The following is a 17,290-nucleotide window of genomic DNA, read 5'->3' on the forward strand; positions in this document are numbered from 1 at the left end:
GCAGAAGAAGAAATCAAAGCTATCAATAATCATTCTCACACACACACACACACATATACATATGGTTTAAATCACTATTGACTGATGAAACACAAATTAAAATTAAAAATCTGATGTGCCACTTCATACTTATTAAACTGTCTAACATGAAAGAAAAGGAAAATGACAAATGCTGGAGGGGGTGTGGAAAAATGGGGACATTAATACATTGTGGAGTCAGGAACTAGTCCAATCATTCTGGAAAATAATTTGGAATTATGCCCAAATGGTTATAAAACTATGGAAACCCTTTAGTCCAGAAATACTACTAGTAGATCTGCATCCCAAAGAGATCAAAGGAAAGTGGAAAGGATCTATATACACAAAATTATTTATAGCAGCTTTCTTGTGGTAGCAAAGAATTGGAAAATAAAGGAATGCTAATCAACTGGGGAATGGCTGAAAAAGTTGTAGTATATGGATGTGATGTACTACTATTGTGTTTTAAGAAATAACAAGGGGATGGTTTCAAAAAAACCTGGGAAAACATGAATCGGTAATGTAAGCAGAACTAAGAAATGATTGTACAGAGTTACAGCAATATAGTACAACATTGATCAACTGTGAAACGTATGTAATCTGATCAATACAATGATCCAAGACATTTCCAAAGAACTCACAATAAAAAATTGTATCTATCTCCAGAGAGAAAAGAAATGAACTCTAATACAAACTGAAGTCTGAGTTTTCCATTTTCTCTATTTTTATTGCTTTTTTTTTTTTTAAAAAAAAGCAATAAAAACAACATGGCTAATATGGAAATGTTTTGCATGATTTCATCTGTAGAACTGATTTCATATTGCTTGCTATCTCAATAAGTGGGGAAAGGGGAAAAGGAGGAAAATAATTTGGAATTCAATTTTTTAAAAAAAGGATGTTAAAAATAAATAATGCATTAAAATAAAGATTGCAAAGTGAGAAAATACGAATAATGGCTAACATTTATATAATGCTTATCATGTGACAGGTACATGCTTTACAATTATTATCTTATATGATCCTCAAGACAACTGAGAAGTAGGAGCTTTTAATGATCCCCATTTTATATTGAAGAAAATGAGGCAAACAGAGGTGAAGTGGCTTGTACAGGGTCATACATCTGTAAGCAAGTATCTGAAGCAGGATTCAGATTCAGGTGTCCTGACTAAAGTCAGATATATATAAATATATAAATACAGAGCTCTATTCTTTACAACATAATAAAGACAGAATGAGAAGTGAGCAGAGCAGCACATATAGAATCTAGAGTAACTAACACTCAACTGTCCAGCCACTCAGAGGTAAAAGCATCTTTTTCTGAATCCAGCTGGTCACTTTGCTCAAAGTGCCTGAGGATCAATTGGAATGGGACAAGAATTTTTGATTAAAAATCTTTTGTAATAGTCTAGGTATGAGTTGTTGAGGATCTATACTAGAGTCAGAACTATGTAAATGAGTTCAAATCTAGTCTCAGACATATATATAACAGACATATGTATAACTCAAAACAAGTCATCTGCCTCTCTTTGCCTCAGTTTCCTCATCTATTAAATGATCTGGAGAAGGAAACAGCAAACTACTTCAGTATCTTTGCCAAGGAAATCCCACGTAGAGCCACAAAGAGTCAAGGAAAGCTGGAGGAGGACAGATTATCATCCAAAAACTAGCCTCAGTTTCCTCCTCTCCAAAATGAATTTGTTGGGCTAGATGATCTCTAAAGTCTCATCCAACTTTGACATTCCATGTCCTTTGCTCCAATATTCTATATTTTAAGTTCTCTTCCAACTCTGACATTCTCTGAAATGTTATAACATTTCATTTTCTAAGTGCCTTCTGGCTTTGATACTCTTAAATTTCTAAGAAACAATTCTAATGGGCTACTTTGTGATTTTTTTCCCTTTGGAAAATAAAAATTCTACTTTTATCAGCTCCTACATAGGCTACAAACCATGAGTCTAGATACCAGTTTTACTACTAAGTTATGCTCTTTCATGCTGGACAAATCTCTTTGTCTATCTCTCAACTGTGGCTAGCCATTTCATCTCATCTATTACATGTCCAATTTGTGAAAAGAAAAACCGTTTTAAAGTAATTTACTGGTCCAAAATGCTGAATAACACTGATGTTGATAATTATGTTCTCCTTTCTTTCATCAGAAACAACCATTTACGGTCCCATCTTCTTCCATTTCAGGTATCCCAAACTGGCTGCTAGACACAGGGAATCCAACACAGCTGGGATTGATATCTTCTCCAAGTTCTCTGCATACATTAAGAACACAAAGCAACAAGATAATGCCTGTGAGTAATACCCAGACCCAGGACCCCGCTGTCTTGCATGCATCACACAATCTTTATTTCTTCTCATCACCATTTATGAAATCTACAGTCAAATGTCATCTGGTATTGAAGCTTCTCTTTGCTTTTGCACACTTCCACCATTGCCACAGATAAGGAAATTGTCAGTGAGACCCTATTGTAGATACTCTAAGCTTATTTTTAAAATTGCTGAGCTTGAGAGCTTTAATTTCCTCACCTGTAAAATGAAAGAGGGATGTAGCTTCGTTCCCAAGTGTCCATTGTTGCACAGTTATATTTGAACAGTGCTAAGGATTCTCATGTTCGGGAGTAGCTAAATTTGTAAGCTTGATTATGTGTTAGACAGTGTAGTTTGAAGAAGCTATTTTGCTTTCATTATGGTCTCTTTTAGAAGAATATTTTAGATCTGGAAGAATCCTTAGAAGTTATCTAACCTAGCAGTTTTCAAATGTTTTTGGTCTCAGGAATGCTTTATTCTCTTAAAAATTTGAGCAAATTTTTGTTTGTTTATCTATCACTATCATATTAGAAATTAAAACTGATGAATTTTAAAATATTTATAAAATTAATTGATAAATTCATTAAAAATAACAATAAATCCATTATGTGTCAAAACAAATAATATGCTTTTATGAAAAAATAACTATTTTCCAAGACAAAAAATGGTAAAAATTATCACTGTTTTATATTTTTGTAAATATAAATTTTAAAATTGTTTTTTATGCTCTCAGTACAAAAGTAAACCCAATTATTATGGAATCAAGCATGAGATTCACAAATTATTCCACACTGAGTATTTTTAGCATCACTTGGGTTTGTAGCCAAACATTAACATCTAAGATGTGTGATGATTAGGGGCAGCTCGATGATGCAGTGGAAAGCACATCAGTCCTGAAGTTGGAAAGACCAGAGTTAAATCTGGCCTCAGATCACTTACTAGCTGTGTGACCTTGGCAAATCACTTAGCCATATATATATATATATATATATATATATATATATATATATATATATATAATCTGTATGATGATTAATGGCAGAAATATAGTTATACAGATGAGATATTAACTCAATCTTCATGCTTGTAACTAAATCTTTAATCCACATGTCATGTAACCTCTTCAAAACTCTACTGCATACTTAGAAGAGAATGAGAGTAAAAAATGTACATAACATCTTACAATTACCATGAAATTAGTTTTGATCTTACTGATCCTTTGAAACATGTCTAAGAGAATCCCAGAGGGCCCTTGAGCCATGCTTCTTTTTTTTAAGGCAATTGGGTTTAAGTGGTTTCTCAGGGTCACATAATTAGTATCTGAGGCTGGTTTGAACTCAGATTTTTCAGATTCTAGCATAGGTGCTGTATTTACTGTGCCATCATACTTTGTTAAGAACTGCATATATATATATATATAATGACTCAGTTTTTTATTTAATTTTTTCATTTTATAGGTGAGAGACTTGATTATAGGGATATATTGGTAATTCGTAACTGACTTCAGAATAAAACAAAAAATATAAGCACTGACAGTTTTAAGTTTAATCTGCATTATTACATTCTCTTCATCACTTTCTTAAATTTAGACAATCAACAAAACAGTAGTCGAGCCCTGATTTGGTATTGTAGCCTTTGCTGATTTCTGAGGTGTAAATGTTCACACCGAAAATTTAACAGTCAAACTTTTGAGAGCCTATGCAAGCTGGCTCCAGCACATCCTTGGATTTGAAGCCCAGAATGGTTATGGCCGACTGAAGATGGCACAAAGTAGACCTGGGATTTGAGCCCATGTCTTTTAACTCCAAATTCATTATACCATATGCCATGTGGTTAGAGTTTCTTGGAAGGATTGAGAAACCATCATGACATGAGAGATGAGGGCAGAAAAAATGTAATGTAATGCTAGGACTCTTGGTCTCTACTGTCAGCTTCATGGCTAATACAATAGCTAGAGATCTCTCATGCTGAAAGGTGTCTCAGTGGAATCAGAAAGATTCATTTTCAAGAGTTCAAATCTGGCCTCAGACACTTACTAGCTGTGTGATCCTGGGCAAGTTACTTACTTGTTCAGTTTCCACATCTATAAAATAAGCTTCAGAATTAAATAGCAAATTATTCTAGTATCTTTGGCCAAGGAAATCTTCAAATGGGTCACGAAGAATCAGACATGACTAAAATGACTCAATAACAATAAAAGAAAGTTTTTTGTTTTTTTTTTTTTTTTTTTGTTTTGTTTTTGCTTCTCTAGGTTTGAATTTAATGTCTGTACCATTTGAAAGATATTTATCTGGAATACTACATGCTGACCCATTATTTTTCTGGCTCTATCACATAGTAGTCATGTGACTTTGAGCAAATTTTTCCTTTCTCTGAACTTTAATTTCCTTACCTGTAAAATGAGCCTGTTCTCTGAGGTCCTCTCCATCTATAAGAAGTCTCCATGGATCATTTTTATTTCCATACCTGTTTAGAGTTTCCTTCTCTCCTTTCTTTCCACAATGGATATTTCTGTTATCTCATCCTGTTCCCAGGGAAACACTCAATGGAAGAGCATTTTGGCACAATCTATCAATTAGCATATATTTACTAACCACTATGCTCAAAGCATTTTGTCATATTCAAGGAAGTGTACAGGACACTGTCCCTCAAGGAGCTCACAATGTAATTAGAGAGAGGTGATGTTCATAAGAAGATAATTCTTATTACAAGACAGTCAATGAAATACACATTGAGTGCTATAGGAGTTCTTGGAGGACTTGGTGCAGAGAAAGCTAGTCAGGCAAAGCTTAATATAGCAGAACTTTGGCCTATGTTCTGAAGGATTTGGATTCAGGTAGATACCAAAGAAGGTGGAAGGTATAAAGAAATGGGCGTGAGAGTGTAAAGAAAAACCCAAAAGTGAGGGAGTGAGAGAGAAGAAAAACCCAGAAGTGAGAATAATTTAGAAGGGGAAGGGTAAAGAGGATGCAAAGGCAGGGCTAAACTGGTTGGACAAAACAAAAGAAAGTGTTTTGGAAAATGGGAAGTAGGAGATAAGATTGGAAAGATAAGGTGGGGATAGATTTGAATACTAGTGAAGATATTTGACTTTGTCCTCTGGGTCAGGGAGAACATTTTTGTGTAATGGACTCCTTTAACAAGTTTGATGAAACTATGGACTCAAGATAATATCTTTAAATAATTAAAGGAAATGCTTACTTATATTTAAAGATTATGAAAAATAAAAATGTAATTCCCACCCCCCCCATTTAAGTTCATGAACACTCTTGAGTTTGTTGACCCTAGGTTAAAAACCTTTGCTTTACGAGGGGTCCTCAAACTTTTTAAGTAGGGGGCCAGTTCACTGTCCCTCAGACTGTTGGAGGGCTGGACTATAGTAAAAACAGAAACTTTATTTTGTGGGCCTTTAAATAAAGAAACTTCATAGCCCTGGGTGAGGGGGATAAATGTCCTCAGCTGCTGCATCTGGCTCAAGGCCATAGTTTGAGGACCCCTGCTAGGCCATAGGGAGTCATTAAAGGTTTATAAGAAGGGAATTGGCTCATCTAATGGTTAAAATGAGCTAATAATTCTCAACTATCTACTTTATATGTTGTGAAGAATTTTTGTTCAGTTGTTTTTCAGTTGTGTCTGATTGTTTGTGACTGTGTTTGGCACATTTCTTGGCAAAGATACTAGAGTGGTTTTCCATTTCTTTCTCCAGTGGATTAAGAGAAATGGAGATTTAAGTGACTTGCCCAGAGTCACGTAGCTAATAAGAATTTGAGGCTGGATTTGAACTCAGGTTTTCCTGACTCTCATCCAATGCTCAACCCACCAAATCAATGGCTGCCTCTCATTATTTTCTTTAGAGATGAGGAAATTAAGACAAAGAGTTTAAAAACCTTGTCCAAAGTGCAGTCATTCCTCTGCTCAAAGTTTTTCAATGACTCCTTATCTCATGATGAATTTAAGTTGAAGCTCCTTGTTGAATTTTGAGCTTCTGTTATATTCATATCCTAATATCAGCTTCTTTTTCTATCTGTATCTATCATAATTCTATTACATTTTGTTCCTACCAGAATGGATCTACTACTCTGTCCCTCTGACACTCCCCACTCTTTTGTGGGACTCATGCTATTATCTCTATCATCAGTGTCCTCCTTTCAATCTTTATTGTAATTCTAACCAATCTTGAAAGCTTAGATCACATTCCATTTTCTTCATGATGTTTTCCCTTGATATCCCTAATTGAAGACAATATTGTAATGTCCAAAGCATTTATTTCCTTAATGCATTTATCATATCCTGCTTTGTATTAATGTTAATTGTATATTTGTCTTATTTTTCTGCTACATTCCCTACTAGATTCTATAAAGATATTTGTTCAACTTGTTCAGCAAATATCTGTGTTTTAGGAATGTAAATTTAGTGGCAATATGGAGTTTGAATTAGAAAGAGGAGAAGGAATTAGAGACTGGAGTCAAGGGTACTAATTAGGAGGGTTCTGCAAAATTCCAAGTAAAAAATGATGGTAGAGTGCTGGGTGCGAAAATAGAGAGAACTCTCACAATATTGTGGTGTTAAAATCCATAAGACTTGGCAACTGATTGTAAATGGAAGAGTTGTTATTGTTGTTCCTTTGTTCTTAAAGAAGACCAGTGACATTACAAAGGGTGATGTCTTCCCTTAAATTTCCTTACAATTCCCTTAAATCCCTAGATTTAAGTGAGTTAGAGCTATACAAAGTCCTCAACCTGACTCTCTCCTCAGTCATGGAAGTCTAATGGCAAATCACTGGCAATATTCCAATCAAGCTGCCTTCTCCTCTCAATCAGAATCCTAAAGGCAGATGACTATCACTCATGCAGTGGCCCCTGTTTCAGATCACGTCAGGTTCTGATACCAATCTCTAGACGCAGATACCAATCTCTAAACGCAGGGGTCCTCAAGCTTTTTAAATAGGGGGCCAGTTCACTGTCCTTCAGACTGTTGGAGGGCTGGACTATAGTAAAAACAAAAACTTTGTTTTGTGGGCCTTTAAATAAAGAAACTTCATAGCCCTGGGTGAGGGGGATAAACGTCCTCAGCTGCTGCATCTGGTCTGTGGGCCATAGTTTCAGGACCCCTGCTCTAGAATTTATGTGTGTTGGTCTCTTGGTTTGTTCTTCCACCTATTGGTTATTTCCTTCTTTCACTATAAGCTGTCGATGAATAATTTCTATTAAAAAGATCATTACTCCTGTAGCACTTTAATTGAATTAAACTAAAAAGGGTATAAAAAGAAAAATCATTATTTTTCATTCAATCCCAGGTGCATACTTCCCCCTGTCCCACCCAAGGCAGGAAAGCTTCTCTTGGGATTATTATCCATTTCTCCAATTGCTATAGTCTCTTTAGATAAGAACTGGGTCACAAGACTGTAAGATTTAGTATCTGGTCTTAAATATCTTGGTTCCCAGTAAAACTGGAGCTACTCTCAGAAAACTATTGGACAATCCTCATTACCTGTGCTAATATTAGAATGCCTATGGAAACTTCCATTACTTCTCAGGGTTGCAGCAGCATAGGCAAAATATGATACCAGGATTCTGACACCTGGGTTTTGCTATGTCCTCATGCTTCCTGGTTAAATGGGAAATTTTCATCCAAAAGTATGTGTCCCCTCCTTCACTCAAGTTGCATTCCTCCATACATCTGTGCCTGAAATCAAGATAGATATGGAGATAAATTTCCCTGATGTTACCCTGACTTTCCATCTCTCCCCATGTCTTCCTTACTTTCATCTTTAAAATAAAAATATTAATATAATTTTATATGATGTTACTATATTGACCTGTTTTATTGATTTGCAGATACTTTGAAAAGTTTTATTGTTGATTAAATAGTTATAATTATTTCTATAAAAAGGTAGGTGTCAGGAGTAGGCCCCCCCTAATATTTTATCATTTTTATGGAAAAGTCAAATTTGGTTTTTATAGCAAGCACCATTTCCAGGAGCAAAATCCTCTGTAAGTGTGAGAAATGCTTGTAAATCTTTTTTTTTTTTTTTCCCCATCCTGATCTTGAAATTCATAAAGTCCTCAGTTCTCAGAATTTCAGTGACCATAAGTATGTCCTTTGGATACATTACAATTAAATTATAATAATTAAGGGTTTCGCCAAAGAATCTCTAACTAGGAAGTTATTCCTTCTCTGCCAATGAATCCCTCCCAACACATTTCTTTTAAAGAAACTTTCCCATGTCCCCATCACTCTCAGAAACTCTTAGAAACATAGATTTAAAGAAGCCCTCAGAAGCAATCTAGTTCAATCCCCTCATTTTGCAGATAAAGAAACTGAGAATCCAGGTCACACAGGTAGCAAGTGACAAAATCAAGATTCGAATCCAGGATGCCCAATGCCAAATACAAGAGCTCTTTTGATTGTACTAATCTACTTTTAAGTTTTCTTTTCTTTCCTTTTGTTTCACCTCCTCTAGCCCTTATTGAAGATAAACTATACAAATACTCCCTCCCCCCCACCATTTATTGCCCTAACCCTTCTTTTCCCTTCACTTCTTAGAGCCTGCTCTAATTTCTCATTCTCCTCCATATTTCATTTTAGTTCATATTTTCCTTTGCAATAGAATAATGACATTCACCTTTTCCCTTGCCTCTCCTAGTTTAGGCTCAGCATATTCCAACTCTACAATTCTACTCCTGCTGAAGTTTTCTGTGTGGATGTGGGTGTGTAGGAGTGTTTTTATTTCTTCTTTTTCTTCTAAGTTTTGTGTGATTTCTGCCCATCCCAAGTTCTTAGTACTCTTCTTTTCTGTATTTTAGCCTGACTTTGCCATCTTCCTCCTCTTCCTCATTCTTATAGTAGCTATCTTGGCTTTTACCTCCATGAACCATATACAAAGGAACGTGTGTATACCTGTATATATACATATATACACATACATATATTTGTATATATGTTTGTATATCTAACTATCTATCTATATATGCAAAGGAAGCCAATTTTCTTGATAGTATCTCAGTGATATAAATATTTGTCCCCATTGGCCAGAAGAGGAAGCCAAAGCTCAAGACTTGGGCAGGAAGTTTTTCTCCTTTCCCTTCTCCCCAGCACCCCATCCCCCAAATTACCTATGTTGGTGCCCCAGGGTTTTAGGGAAAGGCATATTGATGGAAAGAAACTTTCCTTGTTGTCATCATGCCTCTATGTGTTCTGTGTGTAAAATATAAGGAAAAATTTATTTGTCTATCTCCATTAGAACTCTGGGGCTATTTAATATAAAAGAATGGAGGCCTGGAAATAATGATGGTTGTTGTTCAGTAATTTTCAGTCATGCTCAACTCTGTGACCCCTTTTTGTGGGTTTTTCTTGGCAAAGATACTGGACTGATTTGCCATCTCCTTCACCAGCTCATTTTACAGATAAGAAAACTGAGGCAAAAAAGATGAAGTGATTTGCCCAGGGTCACATAGCGGGGAAGTGGCTAAGGGCAGATTTCAACTTGGGAAGTCTTTTTTTGATGCTAGTTCAACTGTGCCAATTTACTGTCTGAGCCTTGCTTAGTTTCCCCTACTCTCCAGGTTCTTCTTGCTCCTCTCTTCCTCTTTTATTATACATATAGTATAAGTTTAGGGGCACTAGATGGCTCAGTGGATAGAGCACCGGCCCTAAAGTGAGGAGGACCTGAGTTCAAATCCAGCCTCAGACACTTAATCATTACTAGCTGTGTGATCCTGGGCAAGTCACTTAACCCCAATCGCCTCCAGAAAAAAAAAGGAATTTTAAAAGATGAAAGAGAAGATATATGTATTTATTTATGGAATTATAGTGCTATTAAAGGAGCAGTGCTTTTTTTTTTTTTTTTTTTTTTTGCATAGAGTGAGAGGTGGACAACAGTATTTTCAGTGTCTGCTCTCCATCTCTGTCCTTGCCACCAAAGCTAATTGCCCTTGTGTAGAAAAGCATCCTTTATCCTTTCCCTTCTTCCTCTCTCACCCATTAGTTTGACTTTCCCTTGGTGCCAGGAAATGCTCTCTCTTAGATATATAGGAATAATTACTGGGATTACAATATCAGGATTCCCTCCCACTCCCTTTACTTAGTGACCCCCTTGATTTGGGGTCAACAAAATTAGGTTTGCATCCTGATTATGCTGCTTTCTCCAATGTTACCTAAGGCAATTCCTTTTAATTCAACAAACACTTTTCAGGTGGCTAATATGCATTATGAGGAGTACTGGGGATACAATGACAAAAAAAGAAAGGAAAGAAAGAAAAGAAGCCCTGTCCTTGAGGATCTAGGAGAGTAGAATTACTTCCTCTCTCGGGACCTCACTTTCCTATTCTATAAAATAGGAAGGAGCTAGTCTAGGTGAGCAGAGTAGGATGAACACAGGATTCAAACCTTTCCTCTGATCTTTCCTACCTGAATAACCTTGGACAAGTAACTTAACTCATCTAGTCCTTAATTTTCATATCTGTAAAATGAGGGTCTTGGAAGCACGTGTGCATTTGAGCTTGAATCCTGCTTTAGACACTATCTGGGAGACCCTGGGTGTATTACTTAACCTGTGTGCCTCAGGATGAGAAGCATAGGCTTTGAGGGCCCATTGAAGCCTAAAGATGATCCTATAACTCGATGACCTCTGAGATTCCAAGAATGCTTTTGGTTCTAAATCCCATCAATTATGAATTCTGGACCTCTCCATGTTTTGCAGTTGGACCAGATCTTTGCTTTCCCATCTCTTTTTATAGGGTTGTGTGTGCTGCCCTCTCCTGGCATTTGGGGTGAGAAAGCTAGAGAAAGCAAAGCTTAGCTTGCCAGTCAGTCAGTCATAGCCCCTCAGGGAAAGAAAGTCCAGCCTGGGTCTTTGTCAGTGTCGTCATACCCAAAGAAGGAGATTGTGAGCACAGATCCAGCTTGATTTCTCCTTTTGAGGTCGTGGAAGGTACTTTGATATCCTCTAACTTCCAGCTGCTTTCTTCTTGCTCTCCACCCCCTTTCCTTTTTTTTTTTTTTTTTTTTAATTAATTTCTTTGGCTTAAAAAAAAAAAAAAAGATTTGAAAGGATTAAAACAAGGATATATGCGGTTATTTGTGGAAGTGTAGGACTCCTGTTTCTATCAAAGGATCAATGTTTTTCTTTCTTTTTTTCTTTTCTTTTCTTTCCTTTCTTTCTTTCTTTCTTTCTTTCTTTCTTTTTTTTTTTTTTTTTAAAGCATCATAAAAGTAAGAAGGATGGAGAATCTGTTCCAGATCTCCAGGAAGTGGCAAATGATGTAAAAAGGAAAATGCATGTATTTATTATTCTAAGCCCCTTCAATTACAAGGCTTTCAATTTCTTCTGCTTTTCCCTTGCTTCTTTCCACAGTCTCTGTTTCTTACTCCCCTCCCCTTCCATAGGGATTAAGAAGGAAGAAACATTAGAACAGGGTGGGGATGAGAAGAGCAGTAGATTGGGAAGAGGCTATTTAGGTTCTAGACCTGTCTCTTTCACTATATCACTTTGGATGCATGGTTTGTAGTCTATCTATACCTTTGTTTCACCCACTTGTAAAGGTTGTTAGACTATTGTTGTTCAGTTGTTTTAGTCATGGGAGTTTTCTTAAAAACTTGCTGGAATGGTTTACCATTTCTTTCTCTAGCTTATTTTACAGATAAGGAAACTGAGGCAAACACAGTTATACAGGGCCATAAGCGAATAAGTGTCTGAAGTCAGATTTGAAGTCCAGGCTCAGACCTCTATCCCTTGTACTACCTAGCTGCCCATCAGACTGAATGGATAAAAGTTCCTTTTAGCTGTCACATCCTGGGCTTTGTAAAATCTGAGAAGCCATCTCTGGAGTTCAAGACTAACTTTAGGAGCTAGTGTGGTATTAAGTACTAAATAAATGCCAGAAGTGGAGTCCAAAAGCTTTTGGTTCAAATTCTGATCCCGACTCCCCTTATTTATGCTGTGAGTTAAAATGGGGAAAGTGATGCTTAAGGCTTTCATCTCCTGAAGTTTCTGGAGGTTCCAATAGGAGACTGTCGATAACAGATGTTTAGATATCAGTTACTATTATCCTCTTGCCCCATTATATCTCACGGGCACCAAATCTGATACCAAATCTAGAATGAAGGGATTCGGGGGAATCCTGATGTTGTAATCTGAGTAATTATTCCTATTTGTCCAAAGAGAAAGCATTTCCTGACACCAAGGGAGAGCCAGACCCATGGAGTGGTAGAGGAAGAAGAGAAAGAAGCTGCTTGATGAAGCTGGGATTGGATCTCAAGTATTCTGATGCCAAATCTCTTCTTACTCACCCCCAAACTGCTTCCATTCCTAAGGTTCTTGTGAGCATTTTTTAAAACAAACAACCTTAGGGTCTGCCACTTACTATCTGTGTGTCCATGGGCTAGTGGCAAACTCTGTGGACCTCAATTTCCTCATCTGTAAAAATTCAATTAGAGACTGGTTTACTTTTAAGGCATCTTCTAGCTCTAAATTTATAATCCTGTGACCCTGAATTAGTTTGCTTAGCTCTGGGCATAATTGCTTTGGGAGTTTTCTGGCATTAAGATGAATAAGAGGATTTTCACCGAATTGGGAAAGTGGGGTGACACTTACCAGTGATCCATTATCTCTTCCTTCATCAAGCAGCTCCTGTGGAGGAAGGTATCCGGGCCCCAATATGTGATTACTTGTATCACTCTCCCTTCATTTGAGGGAATGGGATTGGGAGGAGAGGAGGAGAAGGTCCCCATTGCTGTTATCTTTGTGGTATGCAACTGGGTGGTTCAACAAGTCCCACTAGAGCAATGAGGATAAGGATGTGACTGTCTACTTACTTTCACTTCCTCATAAACCACATGGTGCTTTCTCCAAACCCAACCTGGTCACAAAGCCACCCTTCAGCCCAACTTCCCTGGCAACTCCAATGTGTAAATGTCCAGCCTTGGTTGTTGATGTTGAGTTTTTGTTTTTGTTTTTCGTTGTTGTTTGTTTGTCAGTCAAGCTATATTTTTACTTTGCTTAAAATTCTTGCAAGGAAAAACAAACATAGGTCTGGTGCACCCAATCTTCCACCGAGGATACTCCTCAGGGCTCAAGGGGGAGGGCTCGAGGCATCCTGCAGAGTTGCACGTTCCCTCCTGTCTGAGGGCCTACTGGCGCCACTTAGTTCCTCTCAGAATTGTCCAGGGGCTGATCTCCAGAGGCTGAATTATTGGAGAGGAACACTCATAATTTATGGCTCAGAGATGTTCTTGAAATGAATCCTTGGGCGGGCATGGGGTTGGCGTGTGGTGGTGGCTGCTCAGAAAGGAAGGCAATGGTGGAGGAGGGGTAGGGAGAGAACTGGGTCCTATGTGGGTGGGCGCATTCATTAGTGGGATGAGAAGGCCTTTCACTGTGTGGGCTCCCCCCTCAGAACTGAGCGAGGAGACCACCAACACCATTCCATGCGGTGGAATTTCCAGCCGTCTGACCAGAATGATTCCTCTCAGCCTGGCCTGGAGTCAGATCAAGGGCCAGGAATAAAGGAACATTAAATGACTAATTTGTCCATAAGTTAAATGCTCTTTTACCTCTTGCTACTGCTCCTTCATACTTTATGAGGAATCCTTTTTATGCAATCTGTATGTGTGGATCTCTTTGTGCATATATGTATATATGTGCTCATATATACATATGATATACACATATGCATGTATAGGGAGAGAAATACTCACATAGCCTATACACTGTGTGTGTGTGTGTGTGTGTGTGTGTGTGTGTTCTGATTTTTTTTTTATGTACCACCAGAGGCCATCACATACCTCCTTAAATAAATAGCCACATATGCCAATTATCCAGAAAAAAAAAAATGTGCTTACACAAGAAAGTTATTAGTGATAGAATGAGAATCCAGGTTTCCCCACTTGGTTGCAAAGTATAGTGGTGTTAAAACTAAAAAAAAAAAAATTGATTTTATATATATATACATGTATATATGTATTTATGTATATATGTGTATACATGTGTATGTATGTGTGTGTGTACATTTCATTCTATGTCTATGGCTATACATACTCGGCATTGCAGTTAGGTTTTCATAGTGGCTTACATTATAACCCCCATCTGTGTTTGGAAAATAGCTTGAAGAAAAGTTCTTTTAGTCCTTCTGGACCATCAGAAAGAAATAGGTTGCTTGGCGGGATGTAGCCTATCTGTAATCCCAGCTACTGGGGTTGCTGAGGCTGGTGTATTACTTGAGTTTTGGAGTTCTGAGCTGCAGTAGGGAGAAAGCTAATCAGAAGCCTGCACTAAGTCTGCCAGCAATATGTGACAGGTAGGGCAAACCAGCCCAGAATGGGAGCCCAGTAAGTTAGTTTCCATGCTAGTTGTTTCTCACAAGGCTATGAATGGCTGCTACACTTCCAGCCTGGGGGAGAAAGAAGGAAGGAAAGAAGGGAAAAAGGGAAAGAGAGAGGGAGAGAAGGAATGGGTTGTCCCATTTTGGCCAAACTGGACATAAAATAATGATAACGTCTTTTTATGTTAAAATCATCGAACAACAGACAGACCTTAGAAATCATTGAATTCCATCCTTTTCCTTTTGAAGGTGAAGAAATTGTAGCCCATAGAGGTTGTCTTCAAGGCCCCACATCTTCCTGTCTCCCAAATTAATTTTAAAGTCTCCCTAGTTGAACTGTGACATATTTTTAGAGGAGAGACAGAAAACAATTTATAATTGTGATTTCTGCAACTTGCCTCTTCTGATACCTCCTTATGGTGTGGAGGTGACCATTAGTTCTCCAAGGTATGAAAGAGTCTTGATTTGTATCCATGGAAATCTAATCCTTTGATCCTTCAGGATTTTCTCAGGCTATTTCCTCTGCTCTGACTTTATTTATTTTTCTTTTCAATCTTAATCTTTTAGTTTTTAGTTAACTAATTCAGCTGCACCCACTCTTTTATTCTTAAATCCTTTACCTTTTTGTTCTTCCATCTGCCTCACTTATTCTACTCCTGTTCTGCTGAATGGAGCTGGAAAAATTTCTGCTGCATCTAATTATAAATACATTTATTATATTCACATTATAAATACTTGTTATTCATCATCAACTGGACTATCACTGCAGCAAGATAGTCTTTTATTCCTCCCTAATTGATTCCTTTATCTAACTCTCATAGAAGCCATTCCAAATCTCTTCCAAGCCCCCCACATTTCTCCCTTCAGCCACCCCCTCAGCTTTATACCTCATGCTTTATGAGAAAATTGGGACTTCCTGCTCTTCAACTTTTTTCTTTATTAAAGCTTTTTGCTTTTCAAAACATATGCATGGATAATTCTTCAACACTGACCCTTGCAAAACCTTGTGTTCCAATTTTTCTCCCCTTTCCCCCATTCCCTCCCTAAGATGCTTGCTCTTCATCTTAAAACCATTGACAGTTCCTTTTCAATACATTCTCTTCCAATGAAGTGCTAACTCCTCAGAATGTGCCTTTGATTCCTAGCCCCTGCCATCTTCTTCATTGCCCCTGAATTTTCCCTGCCCTCTTTCCAATTTTCAACTTTCTCCTATATGCCAGTCCTTTCCAATAAAGGTCTCTATTCTTAAACCTCCACTAGATCCTATTCTTCCATCAAGTTATCATCCTATAGCTCTTCTTTGTCTTGACCAAATTACTAGGAAAAAATATTTATATTCACCACTTCTATTTTTTCTTATCTCATTCACTGTCAAATATTTTCCATCTGACTTCTAACCTCATCACTCATCTGAAATTAGTTGTTTCTGATCTGGGCCAGTTTACCTCACCTTAGACAACCTTGAGAAAGTCTCCTCCCTATCTGCTCCAGAAGATATAGAATGCTAATGCCATATTTAGTGCAGATCAATTTATTCCATCGTTCAGCACTCCCAAGCTCATGAGAACTTCCAACTTCACTCTCTCCAGTGTAGGAAGAGTTGCAAGGAGGTATGACATGTATGATCTAATGATCTCTTAATTGTCAAATTGATTTTTTCTTCTCTTTCCTCATCCTTCTTGATATCTCTTCTGCATGACACTATTGACCACTATTTCCTTCTTTTTTCTTCAGTCTCCTCTGTGAATCTTCATGACACTTCACTTTCCTTTTCCTATATAGATGGTTGTTCTTTTGGTGGTTCATCAACTATATCATGTCCCCTAACTCTGGCTGCTCCCCTAAGTTTTGTCCCTGGGCAACTTCTCTTTTTTCAGTGACCTTATGTGTTCCCATGGGTTCAATTATCCTCTCTATGCATTTTATTATCTCTATCATAAATAATCAGCCTGAATCTCTTCTTTGAACCTCACATCTACAGCACTAGCTACATCTTGGATATTCCAAATGATGTCCTAGAAACATCTCAAACTCAAGCCATCTCAAATAGAACTCATTCCCAAAAACATCCATTTTTCTGTTTTTAAAATATATTTTTATTTTCTCCAGTTATATGCAAAACAATTTTTTACATTTGTTTTTAAATTTTTGAGTTCCAGATTCTCCCCCTTCCTCTTCATCCCCCATTAAGGAGACCCATGTAAAGTTGTGCAAAATATTTCCATAAAAGTCATGTTGCAAAAAAAAAAAAAAAAAAAAAAAAAACCCTCAAGGGAAAAAAGGAAAGTAAAAAAAAAAAAAATGCTTCAATCTGTATTCAGACACAATCAGTTCTTTCTCCTGGTTGTGGATAGCATTTTTCATCATAAGTATTTCAGAGTAAGTCTTGGATCATTGTATTGCTGAGAATTGCAAAGACATTTACAGTTGTCCATCTTTATTTCACAACTCTTTATTTCTGATGAAGGCACTACCGTTCTTCAGTATTATTCCCCACTTCCCATAATCCTTTATCCTACATATCCAATCAACTCCAAAATCTTATCATTTTTCTCTTGAAGCAAGAGAGGCAATCTTTGGAGTAGAAAAGAGAAGAGACAACACTTCAGGTATAGGAAATGAATGATAAGAACATG

General features: G+C 37.2%; 1 protein-coding gene across 3 annotated transcripts in view; it reads left to right on the forward strand.

The window, feature by feature from the left end:
- Positions 1 to 17,290, forward strand: part of CLIC5 (chloride intracellular channel 5) — a 183,348-nt gene that overhangs the window by 135,189 nt on the left and 30,869 nt on the right. For all 3 annotated transcript variants that reach the window (XM_031964756.1, XM_031964757.1, XM_031964758.1), the window contains exon 4: positions 2,212 to 2,318. In XM_031964756.1, the coding sequence (XP_031820616.1) occupies positions 2,212 to 2,318 (107 nt within the window). The remainder of the gene's footprint in view (positions 1 to 2,211; positions 2,319 to 17,290) is intronic.

The sequence above is a fragment of the Sarcophilus harrisii genome, chromosome 4 (assembly GCF_902635505.1).
Source record: "Sarcophilus harrisii chromosome 4, mSarHar1.11, whole genome shotgun sequence".
NCBI lineage: Eukaryota > Metazoa > Chordata > Mammalia > Dasyuromorphia > Dasyuridae > Sarcophilus > Sarcophilus harrisii.